At 48.3% G+C, this 17,985-nt stretch overlaps 1 protein-coding gene across 2 annotated transcripts in view; it reads right to left on the reverse strand.

The window, feature by feature from the left end:
- Med27 (mediator complex subunit 27) overlaps positions 1-17,985 on the reverse strand; it is a 173,172-nt gene that overhangs the window by 104,966 nt on the left and 50,221 nt on the right. For both annotated transcript variants that reach the window (XM_010627394.1, XM_010627392.1), the window contains exon 3: positions 6,441-6,571. In XM_010627394.1, coding sequence (XP_010625696.1) covers positions 6,441-6,571 — 131 coding nt within the window. The remainder of the gene's footprint in view (positions 1-6,440; positions 6,572-17,985) is intronic.

The raw sequence follows: 17,985 nt of genomic DNA on the forward strand, positions 1-17,985 counted from the left end.
ATTCTCAATTTTGGCTCTTCTGGAGAGCTACAGCCACCTAGGCCGAGGATTATTTCTTTATTACACAGCCTCTCTGTGGTATTTAATGAATATTGTTACTTAATACTTGCCAGTAGGGGAAAGAAGGACTTAGTGAATTTCCACCCAAGTTTGAATAACTTCTGCCGGAACTCGGGAAACTTCCCGCATACAGTTGTTTCCTTTCGGCATGAGCACAGCTCAGCCTGCCCACTGGGGAACAAGCCATCCTCTCTGTGAAGCACCGAGGAGGGGATTCAGCGGAAGAAGCTCTGCATCTCTAAGGCTCAGGGCATCAAGCCAACCAGGATGCCCCCTCATTCACGGTTTCTTCGCTGAGACTCTGCTTGGGGCAAGCTGAACTCAACGGCAAAACAAGGAGCTGCCACATATTCTCATGCAAGGGTCCAGTCAGCATCCACGCTGGTGAATCTGTTATAAGCTAATTAACCATGTAACCAAACTTTGTCCTTCACAACAGATCAAGAGTCTTGGGGATAAAAGCCCAAGTAACCACAAAGAAAATCAAGTCCCTGCAAGGGCATGTGTTCACAGTCACTGAATAAGTGGTGTCTGTGTCAGTGTTCTTGTGAAGGAACTACAGGAGTCTCCCACCCAAGGGGCTGAGGAAAAACTCCTTACAGAGGCCTCAAAAACCAGCAAGAAAAGAACTACTGATGTGATGGCCAGAAAGCAGAGGAGGAAATGCTGGGTCAGTGTGTGCCACCTCGGCAAGAACCCGCCTTGCTCAGCTGAAGCGTCAGTGCCCAACAGGCTCCCCGCTTGTTCATCAGGAGCCCTGAGGACAGACGGATGTCGCTGCTCAGCCCTCAGGACCTCGGGCAGCTCCACACTAAGCAAAAGACAACAGGAGCCTCTGCCTCTCAAGAACAGGGCAGCATTCCCTGCACAACTTGGAAAGAGTCCAATCATCTGTACTAGCTGCACATGGGACTTCAAGACGACGGGCTTCTCGGGAATGAGCTGCAAACCAGCGGCAGGAGGTGTGCGTCTTCCAGTCCAACTCCTGGAGCCAAAGCAGGGCCAAGCTGTTGCGCAACGTGGGGCCTGAACGCCATGTCACTTTCCCTGCTACCTCCCGAGGCGGCGGCACGTCTTTCCAGCAGCACCTGTCACAGCATGGTGTCCTTGCCGGGCTCTTGCTGCTGCTCAGACATGAGGTAGGTCACCCAGCAACCAGAGTGTGAAGAGAAGACTGTTCTCTGGATGTGTCGATAAGACTGAAACAGCTTCGAGATGTGGAGGAAATGCCACCGGCAGGCTCCATGGAACCTGGAAGACCACTCGGCAACAAAATGGAACAAACCACTGGTACCTGCAGCATAAATGAATCTCAAAAGCTGCAGGCTGAGTGAAAGAGACCAGAAATGAGCAGGAAACTCTGCATGACCTGCTTCCGTGAAGTTCTAGAGACAAAAAGCAAAGGGATAGCGACTGTGTTGGTGACTGCCGGGGTGGTAGAGAACCTGTAGGCAAGCAGCCAGCTCCTGAGAAGAGTTCTGCTCTAAAGAGGAGAGATGGGTTTCTACCAGGAGGCAGGTTTTTGGGCAAGCATGCTTTGTCTCCTAGCAGGAATGACCCGGGAGAAGGGAACACCCACGGTAAGGACTGAGAAAGAAGACTGATGGAGGAACGGCTCAGGGAAGTCGAGGGCTTCGGACCCAGGTGACAGATGCAGCACAGACAGTTCCTTCCCAGCGGCCAGAGAGAGAAGCCAATCGAAGGAAGTGTATCTTCCATCTGGTGGGCACAGGACCTCTGCATGGAAGACAGCATGATATAAAAGAAATTGCCCAGCCCCACTTTCATGGGCTGGGTAGCATTTTAGAATGATTTTTCCCCTCAAATCTAAATGAGACCTAGGTCTGCCGTGCCTTTTTTAACCTCTGCTGCCATAGAAGCCAGTAAGTACCTCCTCAGCTGCTGAGACCAGGAGTCACAGGCCCCTCGGCCTAGACACACTGATCACTCAGAAGCACACCAAAACTCTACTGCAAAGTCGGGGCTGCTATCTAAGCGAGGGCACTAGTAGGCACAGGTCCGCCTGACCAACATTAAACACACAGATAGCTCAAATGAGAGGCCACTGTCCTGGCTGACCTCACCCTACAAGGGGCAAAGCCTAGCAACCTTTACCCAGTAACAGGGCACAGCCTCTTTGTGGAAAGATGGCGGCCATGCTGCCAGACTTAGAGGAACACTGGGGAGTCACGGAAGGGAGGCTGCGTCCTACTACGTGGCGAGAGATCTTTGAGCACAAACATCTTCATCTTCTTGGGAGCTTCTTTGGAAAGGGAGAAGATATGAATCATTAATCCCAGAAATTGCTCATCCTATGGAACTCAGGGGGGAATCGGAATCTTCAAAGACTACTACTGTTAACGCCAACTGCATTTGAAAAACAAACACATCATACAAATCTGTGCTCTTGCCACGCCTGTGGTCTCAGTACAGCGGAGCAGTGCCAGTGCAGAGGAGGTGCGTAGGGAATCGGCCCCAGGCCGCGCTGGCTTCCTTCCCTGTCTAGAAACAAGCCTGTCCTCAGAATCCCGGAGGCCCACGAGAGCGCTGAGCGCTCCTGACCAAGCCTGCACTCTTCACTGCTGGCAGAAGAGTAACCCTCGCCCCTGCTTCTCGGCACCGCCGGACCATGTCCTTCACCGGGACTTGGCACTCACCGCTACCACATCCAGCTGCTTGCTCATCCCTGTCTGGACTCAGAGCTTCCTCAGAGCGTCCCCAAAGCCTTGCCCCGAGGCCCCAGCACAGCGCACTCAGCCATGGTCTCCCAGGCCTGCGAGAGCATTTATAGAGGAAGTCAGTGGACTGGGCCAGCCCTCTCCTGTGTGATCCCCCTTCCTGCAAGTAACCAGGTGGTCTCAAAAAACGTCCACACATGACACTCAGAAAGAAGCCTGTCTGCTCCCCCTGTCAAAGTGACTCATTCCTAATGCAATGGGGTACAAGGGACACTGTGCTGTCCAAGCCAGGACATGGAAAGGACAGCCCTTGGCTCTCATTCTCTGAGGCTGCGGACGCAACAGACTGCCATCTCATGAGGGAACTCAAGCAGTCGGGAGAGGCCTCCTGCCACGGCCAGGGCCAGCCTGCCTGCTGCACCGAACTCAGACCTCGGCAGGGCTTTTAGGTGACTGTGGCCCTGCCCACCATCGCCCTGCAACTGATGCCAGAGTGGCCTGGAGTCGCCCAGACAGGCTGCCCCGAGACCCTCTGAGACAATGTCACTGGTAACATTTCAGTGGGGGAAGTCTGTTCTGCAGCAACAGTTAATCAATAGCAACCAAGGAGGACGTGGCTGTTTCAGAAGGGGTTCAAGGGATTTCCTTAATGACAAACTTCATTTGTGGTCATGTCATACTTATAATAGAAATATTTTATAATTTGGCGTCTTGAGTAGAACACAATAGTAACATCATTATTAACAGGCAAATTCAAATATTCCATAGATCAAATTATGCTGCCTTACATTAACAGTTACCTTCAATAATATGTTCGGATATAATCCAGAACAATATTACACAGTAACCCTTTTTAGGGCTTTGTCTGTAAGAACTATACTACTACTGGGGCCGGGGATTTAGCTTAGTGGTTCCGCCGCCTGCTTCACAAGCGCAAGGACCCGAGTTCGATATCCGGTACCAAAAACAAAACAAAAAAACCTAAAACCCAAAGAACTATATACTACATGTCTATAGGAAAAAGGGTCTAGAATGATAGCCATCCAGATCTTAACAGTACCTTTCTTGGGATGACAGAATTTTTTTGTTATCTTTGTTGTTCTATTGCTAGTGTTTTTTTTTTTTTGGTACTGGGATTCAAACTCTGGTCCTTGCACTTGTGAGGCAGGTGGCAGCACCACTGAGCTAAATCCCTGGCCCGCTCTCTGTTTTTTTTAACTTTAAAAAACTTCTATAAAGATTTTATAAAATTAGGTCAGAAGCTATGTCAAATTTCTGGTGGACATAAAACACTGAGTGACACATAGTAGGTGCTCAACAGAAGTACAAGAGGAGTCTGCCTCCTGGACAGCACCGCAGGAAGGAGAGAGATTCCAGTATAATGTGAGCTCAAGAAGTTCAATGATGTGAAAAAGCAGCAGTCAATTTTTGCAGGAAATAGGCTGCTAAATATAGGAAATCATTTTGTTGTTGTATTCTTGGGACTCACTAACCACTTTCCCCTTTGAAACTAAGTATTTTGAGTGATTTATTATAAATTTATAATGACAGCTGTGAACACCTCTTTCTTCCTTTGGCATCAGAACAAAGTCTGTCGATTGCTGAGGTGCTTAGCACAGTCTCTGAGAATCTTCATAATGACCTGTCACCTGTGAACAGGTTTCCAGCCAGTGCAAATTAACAAACAGGGAACAGATGGACTGAGAACTGACTTTTGTCAAGAGAGAGTTAGCAACAAATGCTTCTCCGCTCCAGTCTTATGGGACCATCAGAAAGTCTCTCACTTCTCAGTAAACATCTTGCCTCGCAGACAATCCACACAGAGAAAGTGACAGGCTACAAGGCCCACCAGACTAGAGAGGGCTGCAAGGTGAGGGGTACAGAGTCACCACATCAGCACATGACAACACGGTGGTGTTCCTTAAGAAGCTTTCTGCTTCCTTTTCTTTTCATTTTGAGACAGGTCTCGCTGTGAGGTAAAGGTTGGCCTTGAACTCACCATGTAGCCCAGGCTGGCCTTGAACTCACAGTGACCCTCCTGCCTCTGCCTCCTGAGTGCCGGGATTGCTGTTTCTTAAATCAGCTGCTTTTCAAAACACACAACACCTGTGCATGCACGTAGCACACAATTTAGCAGAAGTAGGCTGGCTGTTTGTTCTGTGTGGGAAGAAACGTGAGCAGTGAAGGGAATCTGAGGATCACAGAAGGGTGGTGGAAAAGTGCCCAGCTCTGCAGGAGAAAGGGCCCACAGGCACTGACCTCGGCGGCTCCTGCTTCCCGTCCCCTGCTCCCCACTTCAGCCTCAGCCTCAAGTCTCCGCCCCGCGGAGGCCGCCTCAGCTGCTGCCCCATGGAAGCAGGTTCCTACTCTCCACTCCTCACTGCTGTCTCTTTCCTTCCGAGCACTCACTGTGACTGGATGCATTCAGGCTACCCCCGCCTTTACCCTCCACTAAAAGTGTCAGGGTTAGGGCTGCGTCCATCTTGCTCGTGATTATATCTCAGGGCCTGGAACTGCCCAGCATAGCTAGCAGTAGGCACAATACATATTTGCTAACGAAACAGAAAATAAACGAGATCTCCGCAAAGAGAAACGATCAGATCGGGCAGGAAATGTAGAAACGCAGTTTGTAAATAGGGATGTAAATAAAAGCAAATACGAGGGAGCAGGACAGGCTAGGAAATGTTCAGCCCTTGGGGGGCAGCCCCTGAGGGGAGTTGCACACCAAAAGGAAAGCTGTCAGTGGAGACTGGATACTCACATTTCTGACTCCACGTCACTGGACAAGGCCTGACACACACACACCTACTAGATTTTTCTACCACACAACAACTCAACAGGGTAACAGATGGACCAATCATGGCACAACCGAGGGAATATTACACAGCAACAAAAAGAACAAATTGCCTGGATGAACCTAATAGATATTATGTTGCGTGAAAAAAACCTGATATACTTTCCTGGGGGGTGTAGCTCAGGGGCAGAACACGTGCTCAGCAAGCCCAAGGCCCTAAATTTAATCCACAACACAACACAAAACAAGAAACAGATGGACAACAACAAAAAACTGATAAAAAAGATGACATCCTGCATAGTTTAAATGAAGTTCAAGGACAGTGTTAATTAAGTTATTTCAAGCAGTCATAACTGTTAAATGTAGGGAAGAAGGAGCACAGGAGTGGACTGGGAGCAGGAGAGACCTCCTGGGATTCTGGCTACATGGGTGCACTCGTGTGCAAAGGCATCAAGCTGCATGTTCCGGGACTCTCACATGTCTGGGATCGTCCTTGCGGGAGAAAGGGCACACACGTCACCAGTCACATGCGACAAGCCAGCTGTACCCTGGGTCTCGCTCTTGGGGATACCCCAGGTCCCCTGCAGCTTATCAAATGTGCCCCTCAGCTGCCTCCTCTGTAGAATAGACAACGGTCCTCATGTTCTGCCAACTTTGGGACCGCATTAAGGAAGCAAACATTAAACTATGCAATATCTAAAAATCCCACTAGGTAGGAAAGTCACACACAAGATATGTTAACTGCATTGCAGATGCCTTGCAAACATCCACATAAATCACGTCACCATCACACTTGGTTTCTGCTCCTACTGGACTCCTTTTAAGAGAAACATGACTTTCCCTGAGCCCAAAGCAAGCACGCTTCCCTCCAGCCAGCACGAAAGTGCTTCTGCAGGCCCGTCACTCACTGAGGCGGCAGGACCAGGGTGGTGGGCTGAGCCTTCGGTCTCCGCTTGGCCGACACGCCCATCTGATTGGCAGAGCGCTTCAGCGACTGCTGATTCAAAAGGCCGGACGCCAGGCCTGCGTGGTACTGCAACTGCGGGGAGAAAAGAGGAAGACGATGTGTGTCAGAGCGGGACACAGGGCCTTCAGCTATTAAGGCTTCACCACCTTACCCTGTTACAATATTGTAAGTAACTTCAAATACAGCTATGAACACGCTTCAAAACTTGATTCCTAAAGAGGGAACGGGACCGAGAAAAAGTAAAGACGTTCATCACTGCACTACAGAAGGAGGCAATGGGACAAGATCAAAATGTCCAGCAGCAAAACAACTTTACATCACTTTGTTGAATTAAAAATAGCTGTGCTATAAGCAGAGGGACTCTCAAAAAGAGGTTCCAGAGACTAGCAGAATTTGGGTAATTTTTACCATTTTTTCCTTTTGTATACTGGGAATTAAACCCAGGGCCTCTGCACTAAGCTACCCTCCCAGCCCTTTTTCAGTTTTGACTTTGTTTTGTACTTTGAGTCACTCCCTAAGTCATTCAATTGCCTGGGCTGGGCTTGAACTTGGCAATGTAGGCCTGCACCCTCAGCTGGCTTACTTTCTTTTTCATTTTTCACTGTTATTCAAATATATTTTGTGGCAATGGTTTTAATAACAGTGTCCTTTTCTTTCTTTATATTTTTTTCTAAGTAAGATAGAGAGGTTTTCTGTAGAGACAGATGTCTGAGAACTCTTACGACTGTAACGCCTTGCATATTATTGTAGTATATGTGCTGCCGAAGTAAGCACACATCTTGCTTACAATAAAGCCCACAAAACTCAGACTACGGCAGCAAAGAAGGGCCACAACATGGCTGGTCATACAAACTCAATTATACCAGGAGTCAGCGCTCAGAGACGGACTACCTTTTTCAGGGGTGGAGGTGTATGGACCCCAAGAATATATGCAAGAATGTATCTGGCAACAAGGCATACAAATGGATATGGCCCGCTGAAGGGACGGCTGGAGAAACCTTTCATTTCTACTTACACCGCAACTGGAACAATGTGGGGGGGGGGCTGCGTACTTATAAAGGGCTCCGTGTGAGCATCATTAGCTTTATTCCTGGACGCACTGCTGCACTCTGAAGTTACTTAGGACAGACCGTTTTACTCTCTATGGTTATTTCAACTTCTCTGTTGGAAAGAGAAATGATGCTGCCTAGTTCTAAATCAAAGGAGACTTTTAAAATACCACTTGGAGTTATAGTTTGGGTAAAATGTAGCATACATGTTCTCAGTGTAGTCTGAGTCCAGAGAAAAGGTATGCCCAGCACTCCAGCCCTGTACAAAGCTCCTTCATGCCCCAGTGCAGTCAGCTCCCCATCCTGATTTAAAAACAACTAATCATTCTCACTCACTGCCAAATAAAGTATACTGTGTACCAACCCAACACGTGACAAAGACTTACCTTCCCTTTCTAATCCTATGCGTCTGTATTTCGCATCTAAGAGCTGTGGTCAATCTCTCCGTAATAAAATTAGCCTTGAAAGGTATCTCAATTTTGAACAGATGTACATAAAACACTCAAACGTGCAAATGCCAGGCTAAGAATCTGGATTGAGACCATTTATAACATCCAATGTTTCCTCTTCTTTTCAAATACACATTTAGGCCGGGTAAGGTGGCGCATGCCTACAATCCTAGCACTCAGGAGGCTGAGGCAGGAGGATCGCCGCAAGTTCAAGGCCAGCCTGAACTACACAGTGAGACCCTGTCTCAAAAACAACAACAAAAAAAACCCAAAACAAAACCAAAAAACCTATATATTGAGAATTAACTAAACATACAGATCTATTTCTTTTCAAAATGTTCTTCCAAGGCATGGATTTTCTTTGCCGAATCAGCTACATTACAGCTGTTGGTAATGAAACTGGTGACCACCACATATAAAGGGCTAGGGGTGGGATGCAAAGGGTAATAACATTCTGAAAAATAAATGGCCTCACCTAAAGCCACAGGGCCGCGCATAAACGGAGAGTGAAGAAACAAACCCAATTGAAATGATCTCCTTCTTGGAAGTGGCTATTAAAACAAAGATACCCAGTGACCCAGTAAGACTGAAATGCCTGTGTCCGCAGCACCCACACTGCTTCGTAACAGGCTCTTGATTTACTTGGTCGATTTGCTCTGGGAGCCTATGGCTGCCCAGTACAAGACAGAGATATATCGCCTTCATAACAACAATCGAGGTCTTCGCAGAGCGGAAGGGGGGGGCAGAATTTGGCTCTAACAACTCATCTTAGACCAATGAATTTTGCTCAAATTTGGTTTTTTCCTACAGATTTGTTAAATGGGAAATCAATGGAACCAAGGGACAGTACAAGTTTGAAAGACAATGTTTCGAAATGTCAGCTGCTTGGGTTTCGATCTTCCCCACCAGAATTTGCAATGAGTGCAATATGCATGGGCTTTATGGAATTAAAAGGAAAGACAGCTTGGCAGGGGCCCCTCCTGGCTCAAGGAATCGGCTTTCCCTTTGGCTCTCCTTCCTTGTCCATGCAAGCTCAGCCATTCCGGCCCTGCTGACTCTTTGAGAGGCAGAGTCCTGCTAACGATGCAGAGTGGCAGGGGGGATTCTGCCCACCTGGCATCATTCGGATTTGCTCAAACAACAAAACTCCAAACTGCACAAGTGCACGCTAACTGCTGCCTCCTCTTCCAGGGTTCCTGTGAAACCTGCACCATCTTGGACGCTCTCAACATACAGTGCAGCTCTGAGAGCACATGTAGGTGGAAGGACTCTTCTCCCAAAACAAAATCTGCCCTTGCAAGCTGCCTCATAATGATTAAGTGGCATTTGTTAATCATATATACAGATCCCAGTTTCCAGGAACACGGCTCTGACTGTCAAGATCTATAAGGGGCCCATTAAATATTAACGGAACCACCTTTATAATGGGAGAAAAGGTCAAAGTTAATAAAGCTGACAGGCAGCTCCCGTCCAACTGGATTTATACATTATTTAAGGACCAAACACTCCATTCCATGAAACACAGTTTAGATCTGAAAAGACTCTTGGAAAATGTTCACCCAGCCAATGGTTCTAAAACAGCAGAAGGGAGTTCAGAGCGAATCCACAAATTAACATTAAGAACATATCACTCCACAAAATACTGCCATAAGTTTTCAATTACAGATTCTGTAATATTTTCTATAAAAATGTACTTCAATAAACATACTCCTCTCCAAATGTCTGTGGCATGGAAACAACTATTTCAAAAAAGCAACTTATCAAAATTCTAATGTAGTTTTCCTATCCAAGATCATTTCTCCACTAACCAGCAAGAATAAAATGAAAGGGGAAGAGAAATAAAACAATCTATTCTTTTAACTTCCATCTTATACCTGAGGGCGTGGGAGTCTTACATGGTGTGTGGGGAGGCCGGGGTCTTCAGTGACCAGCAGAGGCCATTCCAGGACAGCCACTCCAGGTCTGTTCTCTGGAGTAATCAGAGTATTTCCTTCAGTTACATTGTTGCTATCTGTTCATTCATTTCAGTTTTCTCCTTTCCATGAAGGACCTAGGATTTTTCTGAGTTCTCAATTTAGAACCTTTTCTAATCAATTAAATCTACTAATTATCTCTACAACCAGGAAAATCTCAACAACACATAAAGATATGAGGAAAGGACCAATCTAAAATTAGGAAAACCTCGATTTGCTGAATATTTTTTAAAGTAATGCGTAGTGACGCGTAGTGATCCTGAACACAGGCGAAAACCCCAAGTGCTGTGGGGCAGGGTCCTGGTAACCAGTGCAGACTAAGGGCCTCTGTCCGCCTGATTTGGGGAGATGTGCTTGGCTAGCAGAAGAGCTGTATGCCTCGAACCACCTCTCTTCCTCCCTGGAAGGCACACATTTACTTGTTCCAAGAACCCACGGACTCTAACACTGGACTCTGCCTGGGCTCTAAAGGGGATAGGAGGGTTTGTGGCTTCACTACGAAGTGGGAAAGGAATGCCCCTGCAGGAGTCACAGACTTAACAAGATGTCTTCCCTTATATAAGAATCTCCCTCAGTCTGAACTCCTGGGGTCAAGGGCTGATTAACTAGAATTACAAATAACATATTGAGAATAAATGGTATGAAAGAAAATAAGAACGGGATCAAATGTGAAGTTTCTAACTGCAATCTTGGGCTCAAAAAATCAAAGGAGCAACGATGTGGTTAGTTCTTCCATCAAGCCCTTACCTGCTCCAAAAGAGATAAAGAAGCAAATGCTCTGCAAGGCACTGGAGTATGAAGAGCACAGAAGGAAATGCATCCCATCGTGTTCAACCACCAAGACCAGAGGAGCTGGGTCAAGCCCAGCCTCCCACACTGCAGTGTGCACTGTGCCCTGGGGTCTGTGCCCAGCACCTTACCCCGGGCATCACTTCTCCAGCTATGCCACAGTCTGGGGCCCGCTTTAAGAGAATCTGTCACTCAATCTCCAGACTTACAAGCCAGATCAATCGAGATTTGATTCTGGCCTCCATAAAAATCATTACTTCTTTCTCAAGGATTCACCAAAGTCTTCTTTAAGGAGGAGAGGGAGTGCTCTTCTGACCTTAACGGATGACTCACTTTATTTTTAAAATTCACTTTATGAATATGTTTCTAAGAACACTGGCAAGACACAATGGTCTCACCAGTAACCAAACCCAGGGGGCAAGGAACAGGACAGAACTAAGCTGTAATAAACTGTGGCCTGCTTGGACCAGACGGCCCATGAGGCAGGCGGGAGAGCAGGGAAACTCATGGTTCCCTGCCAGTCACTCCTGGCCAATTTCCTTTCTCCAAGCACACAGCTCCTGCCATCCTGGGACACGGCACCCAAAAGAGGCAGCCTTGTGTTCGTTCTGGGTCCGACAGTGAAGCTGCACGGAGGGACACTTCCGGGCGTGCAGAACTTGCCATGGGCTCCTCTGTGTTCCCTACGGTGTGCACTGCACACAACAGCTGCCAATCAGTCTGTCAACCGCCAGGCGGATGGCACGTCAGCGAGGCTACTGCGGCCTGGCCTGGCACCGTCACCGATCGAGAGACCAGACTGGCTCCATCCAACAATCCTCGAGGCTGGCCTCTTCTTTTAGCGAACACACTGCTTTGCAGGTGCTCATTGTCATGACAAAGCCATGAAGGAAACCTCTTACTCCAGCTCCGTAACGGCTGGTGTCTGAACCTTGTGCCTGAGTGCAGCGTCCCATGACTGTACTCAGTTACTTGGAGTTGCAGAATTCTAACATCGGAGAGGGGCATCAGAGACGCCAACCCCACCCGCACCCACCACCATTCGTGCAAGAGGAGGCTCCAGGTCACACACATGTGAGAGGGAACAGGCCAGCCAGGGCTCACCTCGAGAAGGAGAAATGGGGTGAATTATTCCCACTTCTGCAAGGAAACCCGTCCCTGTCCCACCTTCACAGGGCACCCGCTGCACGGCACTACGGAGGAGCGGGGTTAGCAGCGCCAGCATGCGGCTCTCAGTGCGCCCTGTACTTGCCCTCTCTCAAGCCTTGAGACGCTGCACACACTCACTTCCCACTGGTTCCAGGCATGTGTGAGGTGGTGATATTGAGGAAGTCCAAAAGCTCACAGCTTTAAGGTTGTAACAGTCATGATTAAATACCTCAGAGAAAAGAAATTACAAAGCCACAGAAACTTCAGTGTTGTCAAAAAGTCTAAATTCTACCCTCAGCAGTAACATATTTAACCTTTTTAGCAGCTTTGATGCTGCTCCCTAGCTACTGTTCCATGTAGTACTGCCTGATGGCTAATCTGTTTTTACTAAAGAGTCCTCTCTGGGGCTGTGTTAGACATAATGTCAACAACAGTGAGGACACATCAGTGCCACTGTCCCCTGCAGATCACTGACCAAAACAGCACTCAGCTGGCTCAAGAGCACTGTAAATCCTTCTGAGGGGCAATACAACACTCAAACCCACAGCCAGTCTAGGAACATTCACTACCTGGACTGGCCACACGGCAGCACCCCTACGGCTAGAAGTTTGTGTGCAGCCCTGGGAGGAGGGGGGAGCACCACAGAGCCAGTCCCATTTCTCCAAACCATTAAATCTACGTACAAAACCAGAAACACTGTCACCGCTCTGAACTGCAAAGACCTTTGCTCCTCATTATTGAAATACATTTTATTTCCAGCTAATGAGAAAGAGCTGTGTATTATGACAAACCTCTGCTTCTTCTGAGCGTAACTCTGAGCAAAGGAACAGGCAAGCCTCCCTGGTATGATCTGTGGTAAGGAAAACAGCCACAGAGAAAAAAACATAAATCTTAGAGTTTTGCTTGGGTTTTAATCTAAATATCAAATAATGGTTTAACCCCCCCCTTCATCTCCTAACTTTTTTCAAACAGCCAGCTAATAGCCAAAAAACAAACAAAACACCTTACAGTTGAGCTTTCATGCGTAAATAATCTTTCTCCTTGATCAAAATGGTATCAATACCATAAGGGGAGGCCTCCAATTTATTTGCCTATTTGCTTTCTCCTGGGAAGCTAGGATTCAGGCCTTCAATTACTATGAAAGCAGAATCCCTCATCAGAGCTGTGCTTCCTGCTCAACTGTGGCATTGTTTATGTGCTAAATGTCAGGCCAGTTTGTTTCCTTCCTACATATTAATCCTCAGATGTTCAAACTTCAAAAGCTATCACAGAAGAAGGCAGGATGGACAGCAGCCTTTTTCCTTCTAAATCCTGCAATGTTTAGGGTCGGATAGAACTGTTCCACTGGAACTTCCCAGAGTTCACACCTTTATTAATAGGCCTTTCTTTCTCCACAACTGTTCGGTTTACATGACAGCTGTGTGCACGCTATCATACTTACAAACTGCCAATCAGCTGGGAGACATATCACTCATGCACCACAAGACTCACTAACAAAGCAACTGTTAGCGTGGCTACACAAGGAGGAGCACACACTGCAGGAACATCTGCAAAGGGGGAGAGAGAAAAGACTCAAGAACACAACAAAGAAACATGAACGGTAAATGCTAAAGGAGGACAAACAAGGGTGTCCAAGAACTGGTATTTCCCTGCCTCCTTTCAACCACCTCTCATTCATCCCAGGTGTCTCTCCAGGTCTCACAGAACAACGCACAGGGTCACAAAAAGATCATGCTGGCTGAATTTTCTGCCCCCTTTAAATTCTTGTTGAAGGCCTAAGCCCCAAGTCCGGAGGAATTAGGCCTAAACAAGGTCATGAGGGGAAAGCCCTCTGAAAGGAAAAGGAGAGACCAGAGCTCTCCCTCTCCACAGGGTGAGGATATAGCAAAAGGTGGCCAGCTGCAAAACTGCAATACGGTCCTCTACCGACACCCTGATCTGAGACATCCTAGCCTCTAAAACTGAGAAATAAAGATTGTCAGAGACATTCAGGCTATCAGATTTTGTTATAGCAGCAAAACATGTAGCCATTTGAACATGGACAGGAAGTCTCAGTCACATCAGGGCAGACTCTGACAGTGCAGTAGTGACAGCACCGTGACACAGCACTCAAGGGTGGTGGCAGCCAGAGACAGCACTGCGTGGGCTGACTTGTGTTCCTGCCAGAGGAAGGGCTCCATGTCAGGTGGGCCATTGCGGCCTCACTGCCAACCAAGCCTGAACCACCCCAGATGATTATCCATCTACATCCTCAGTTCTGCACTCAAGAAATCAGAATGAGCACTGGACCAAAGACAGAAGAAACAGAGAAGAACGATGTCTCCAGAATCACCTCCATACCACCAGAAATGCAGAATTCTAACTTCTAAATGTATTTTTGGGGTTTCTGTTTTTTTCTGGTACCAAGGATCGAATGCAGGACCTTTCACTTGCAAGGCAGGCACGGTGCCACTGAGCTAAATCCCTGGCCCTCCAGTTTCTAAATGAATAGTTAAAGGCCAGGATCAACAGTCTACAAAGCAAGGCTAGAACTCTGTCCAAAGTCCCTTCAAACACTGAAATGCTATGACATTATAAAGATCTCTCTATGAAAACAGCCTGAGCTTGATGTCACACTGCACTACTCCACAGTGGAACTACATGCATTTTACCAGTTATGACAGTTCATTGGGGGCCAGGAAGGGCCTTAAAATAGCTCGTGCCTGGTGTCAGCTGAAATCTAATGCTGTGCTAGAGCTCCGACAGGTACTCGAATGCTGATCCACATACAGTGCTGCCTTTGTTATTCTCCCCCAATGTTCACAGTTGAGGCACGGGAAAGAATATCCCCATATTTTTACGCATATTTTCCCCAAAGACAATAGAGGCTTTTCAAGTAAGAAATGAGTAAAATGAGACCCACTGGACACTTCTATATGTCATCTCTAGACACCCAATTCTAAGCACTGGCCATTTCCAAGGTATATAAACTAGTAAAAATGATTTTTTAAAAATTACTAACCTGATAAAAATGATTAGAATTATGATAAGATTCTTCGCTTACAGGTAATGTGAAGCAGGCTGCCTCCTTGGACAGAAGAGTATCTGCCATTAGTGCAGCTAGGGCTCCTTGGGGAGTGTATGAGCTCATCTTTCTTTGGGGCGGGTACCTGGGATCGGACTCAGGTCCTTGCACTTGCGGAGCAGGTGGTAGACCCACTGAGCTAAATCCCCGGCCTGAACTCGCCTTTCTTCCAGACCATGAAGTGTCTGTTTTAAGCACCAGAAGATGCAGCCCCACTCACTCCCCAGGCTTCCCTTGAACACCAATGGTGTGCTGGGGAGGTGAGCACTGCATAACTAAAGAAGAAGGAAAGGCGGTACAGCGAAAACTGAAGGTAGTTACGTACGCAACTACCGTGGTAGGAAAACCGAGGACAACGGGAGTGGAGGTGAGGGGACAGCTGCTTAGTCGGAGGCATGCAAGATTAGGGCCCCTGGAAGAAGAGAAGCACCTGGGAAGCACCTTCTGCGTGGTTGTTTCTAACAGCTTTCTCCCGGGGAGAGGGAAAGTGAGGTCTAGGAGGAGCGGAGGAGGCGATGCTCTCCCCCGCACTCTGCCATGACACAGCAAAGGCCGGACCCTGGGGACAGTGCGGCCTGGCTGCAGTCAGACAGCAGGCGGCTCTACAAGCTCCTGAGCCTGCTTCCTCTGATCACGCCAAGGAGAAATTTCAGGCACATCTGGTAAAGACAGGGGTCTTTTTACATGTACTGAGCAGGCTCCCCACAGCAGGCTGAAAGGGGTCTTCTTATCCACCAACTCCATGGAGGGAGGCGCTGAGGAAAGCACCAGGCTACTGCCGGAACTAAGTGACACGAGGAGCACCGAAGTCAAGCCCAGACCCCTGCACTCCAAAGCAGCAGAGACGGGCTGCTCTCGGGACTTCCTGAAGGACGGTGCCCAGAAATCCCCTCCTCCGACAACAGTGGGGAGCGATGGCTTTTCAATCAAACAGCACCACCCCAAACACTTCAGGTAACACATTAGTCAGTGTGAGGGAAGAGGAAATGAGGCGCCCACCAGGCTGTTCTAAATGAGGGGCTGCAGTGAGAAGGAAGCATGACACAGGGCTTTTTGTCCCTGGACTGAGGGGGACAGCCTAGCACCAGCCTCTGCCCCCGGCTGATCCTCAGTAAACCTCACCAAACGAGGACAAGTCATTTGTAGGGAAATGGATGCCCTTGGAGACAGTAACGTTAAGTGAAATAAATCAGGCACAAGCTTAAACACTGCATGGTTTCTCTTTCACGAGAAACCCAAATAAAGCAAAATAGGAAATGAGGAGATAGAACTTTCTCAAAGGGAAAGGGATCATGGGACGGAGGGAGAGGGAGGGAGGGGAAGGAAAGGGGAAGAAAAAAGGAATTAAGATGTGTTCCGTACATGTACCAACTCCACAGAGGGGATGCAAACATCACGTGCTGCAAACATACACTAATAAAGGTTTTTTAAAAAATCAGTAAAAAAACAAGTGAAAAAATGAAGGACAAATGTATGCGCCCCGCAGGAATCTTGTAAGCACACTGAGTGAACGGTATCTCACAGGATCAGCCGGGAGGCTCCTATTGTACTGTGGCAGCTGTTCCTTTTAATCTACACCAATCCAAGTGCCCAGGATGTTGGCTCAACCTTGACACATTATACCAGCAAGTTCAGGGGTATTTTTTAGGCACCTCACAAAGTCCTCAGAGCCAGAAGACTGAAATGTCTCTGCAGACACCCGCAGTACCAGGGTGTCTCCCCGCCCGCGCCCCCGGACTGTGGAAGGCTTTCCGTTGGCCTGAGTACTGTCCACAACTGTCTACGAGGGAAGTATGAGAAAGGGCAGGCAGATGTCAGCCTGCGTGGCAAGGTTTTCCCATACAGCGTACAGGCTTATGGAAGAAAAGAAGCTGAAGTCATACATGCTAACCATGGAATAATTTACAACAACAGATCAGAGCGCATCTCCTATAGATCAATTAGCCAGCCAGGCGGAGAGATCCCTACTGTGCTTAACAAGACTGCAGGTACGTAGTCCACTGTCTGAACATAAACCAACTATGTGAACTCGAGCGAGGAACTCAGCTCCCAAAACCCCTCTCTGACTGAGGATGATACTGCTACTCAGTACTCCTTGATGGCTGTAGAAGCAAGCAGGGCTCACATTTAGGTGCTTGGAGTTATGAGGTTAAGTACATGGAGAGTGCCAAGCAGTGGCCGGCACAGAGCACAGCCCGAAGCACGTCAGCCAGGATGAAGCGAGAGGCCCTGCGTGCTGAGTCACCGGTGCAGGATGGAGGGTCTTGTTTCCTACAAAGGCCTTCAGCAGGGCCAAACCTGAGAGGCCTGAGGCAGGAACGTACCCAGGGAGGGTTGCAGTATGAAAGAGGCGAGCCCTGGACACAGTTACTTCCTCGGACGGTGCTTGCAGCCTGACTCACTTTCGAAACTCTGTGAAGAACAAGCCAGGCAACCAAAATGCGCAGCAGTAGCCGCAGCAGGGAACGTCCCAAAGGGATCTAACAGCACGTCTGGTGGACGAGCTCAGACACGGGAAGGAGCCTTCCTGCAGCCGGGAGTGAGGAGACAAGCATGGTACCGCTTATGTTTCCTTCCCTACACAACATCCAAATAAACAGGCCGCCTCTCCCTCTCGATGCCAGGCACACAGGAGCAGAGGAAGGACCGGAGCTCGACTGAGCCAGTCCGGCCACCTTCAGAGGCACCGCTCACTGGGCTGAGCAGCTCATGTGACAGCACTGGGCTCAGCACCAGCCTTCATGCTCCTGGACCGCGTGCCACATGAGCTCCAAGGCCACACAGGCTCATCAGGCTCACAAAGGTCCAGGTGGGGATTCAGCAGTGGCCCACCAGGAATGGGGTGGCTTGATGGGCGCAGAATGGAGATGCGGCGACTCTGTAGAAAGCCAAGATTGGCTTACATGTGTGCTCCTGAGAGCAGATGTTCCTCGCTCCACTTCTGTGTCCTCGGAGTCTGCAGCAGTCTCCGTCCTAATGACAGAACACCTGTAACAACAGCACTGGCTGGGGT

This window comes from Fukomys damarensis, unplaced genomic scaffold (assembly GCF_012274545.1).
Source record: "Fukomys damarensis isolate Sample0158 unplaced genomic scaffold, DMR_v1.0_HiC HiC_scaffold_36, whole genome shotgun sequence".
Taxonomy (NCBI): domain Eukaryota; kingdom Metazoa; phylum Chordata; class Mammalia; order Rodentia; family Bathyergidae; genus Fukomys; species Fukomys damarensis.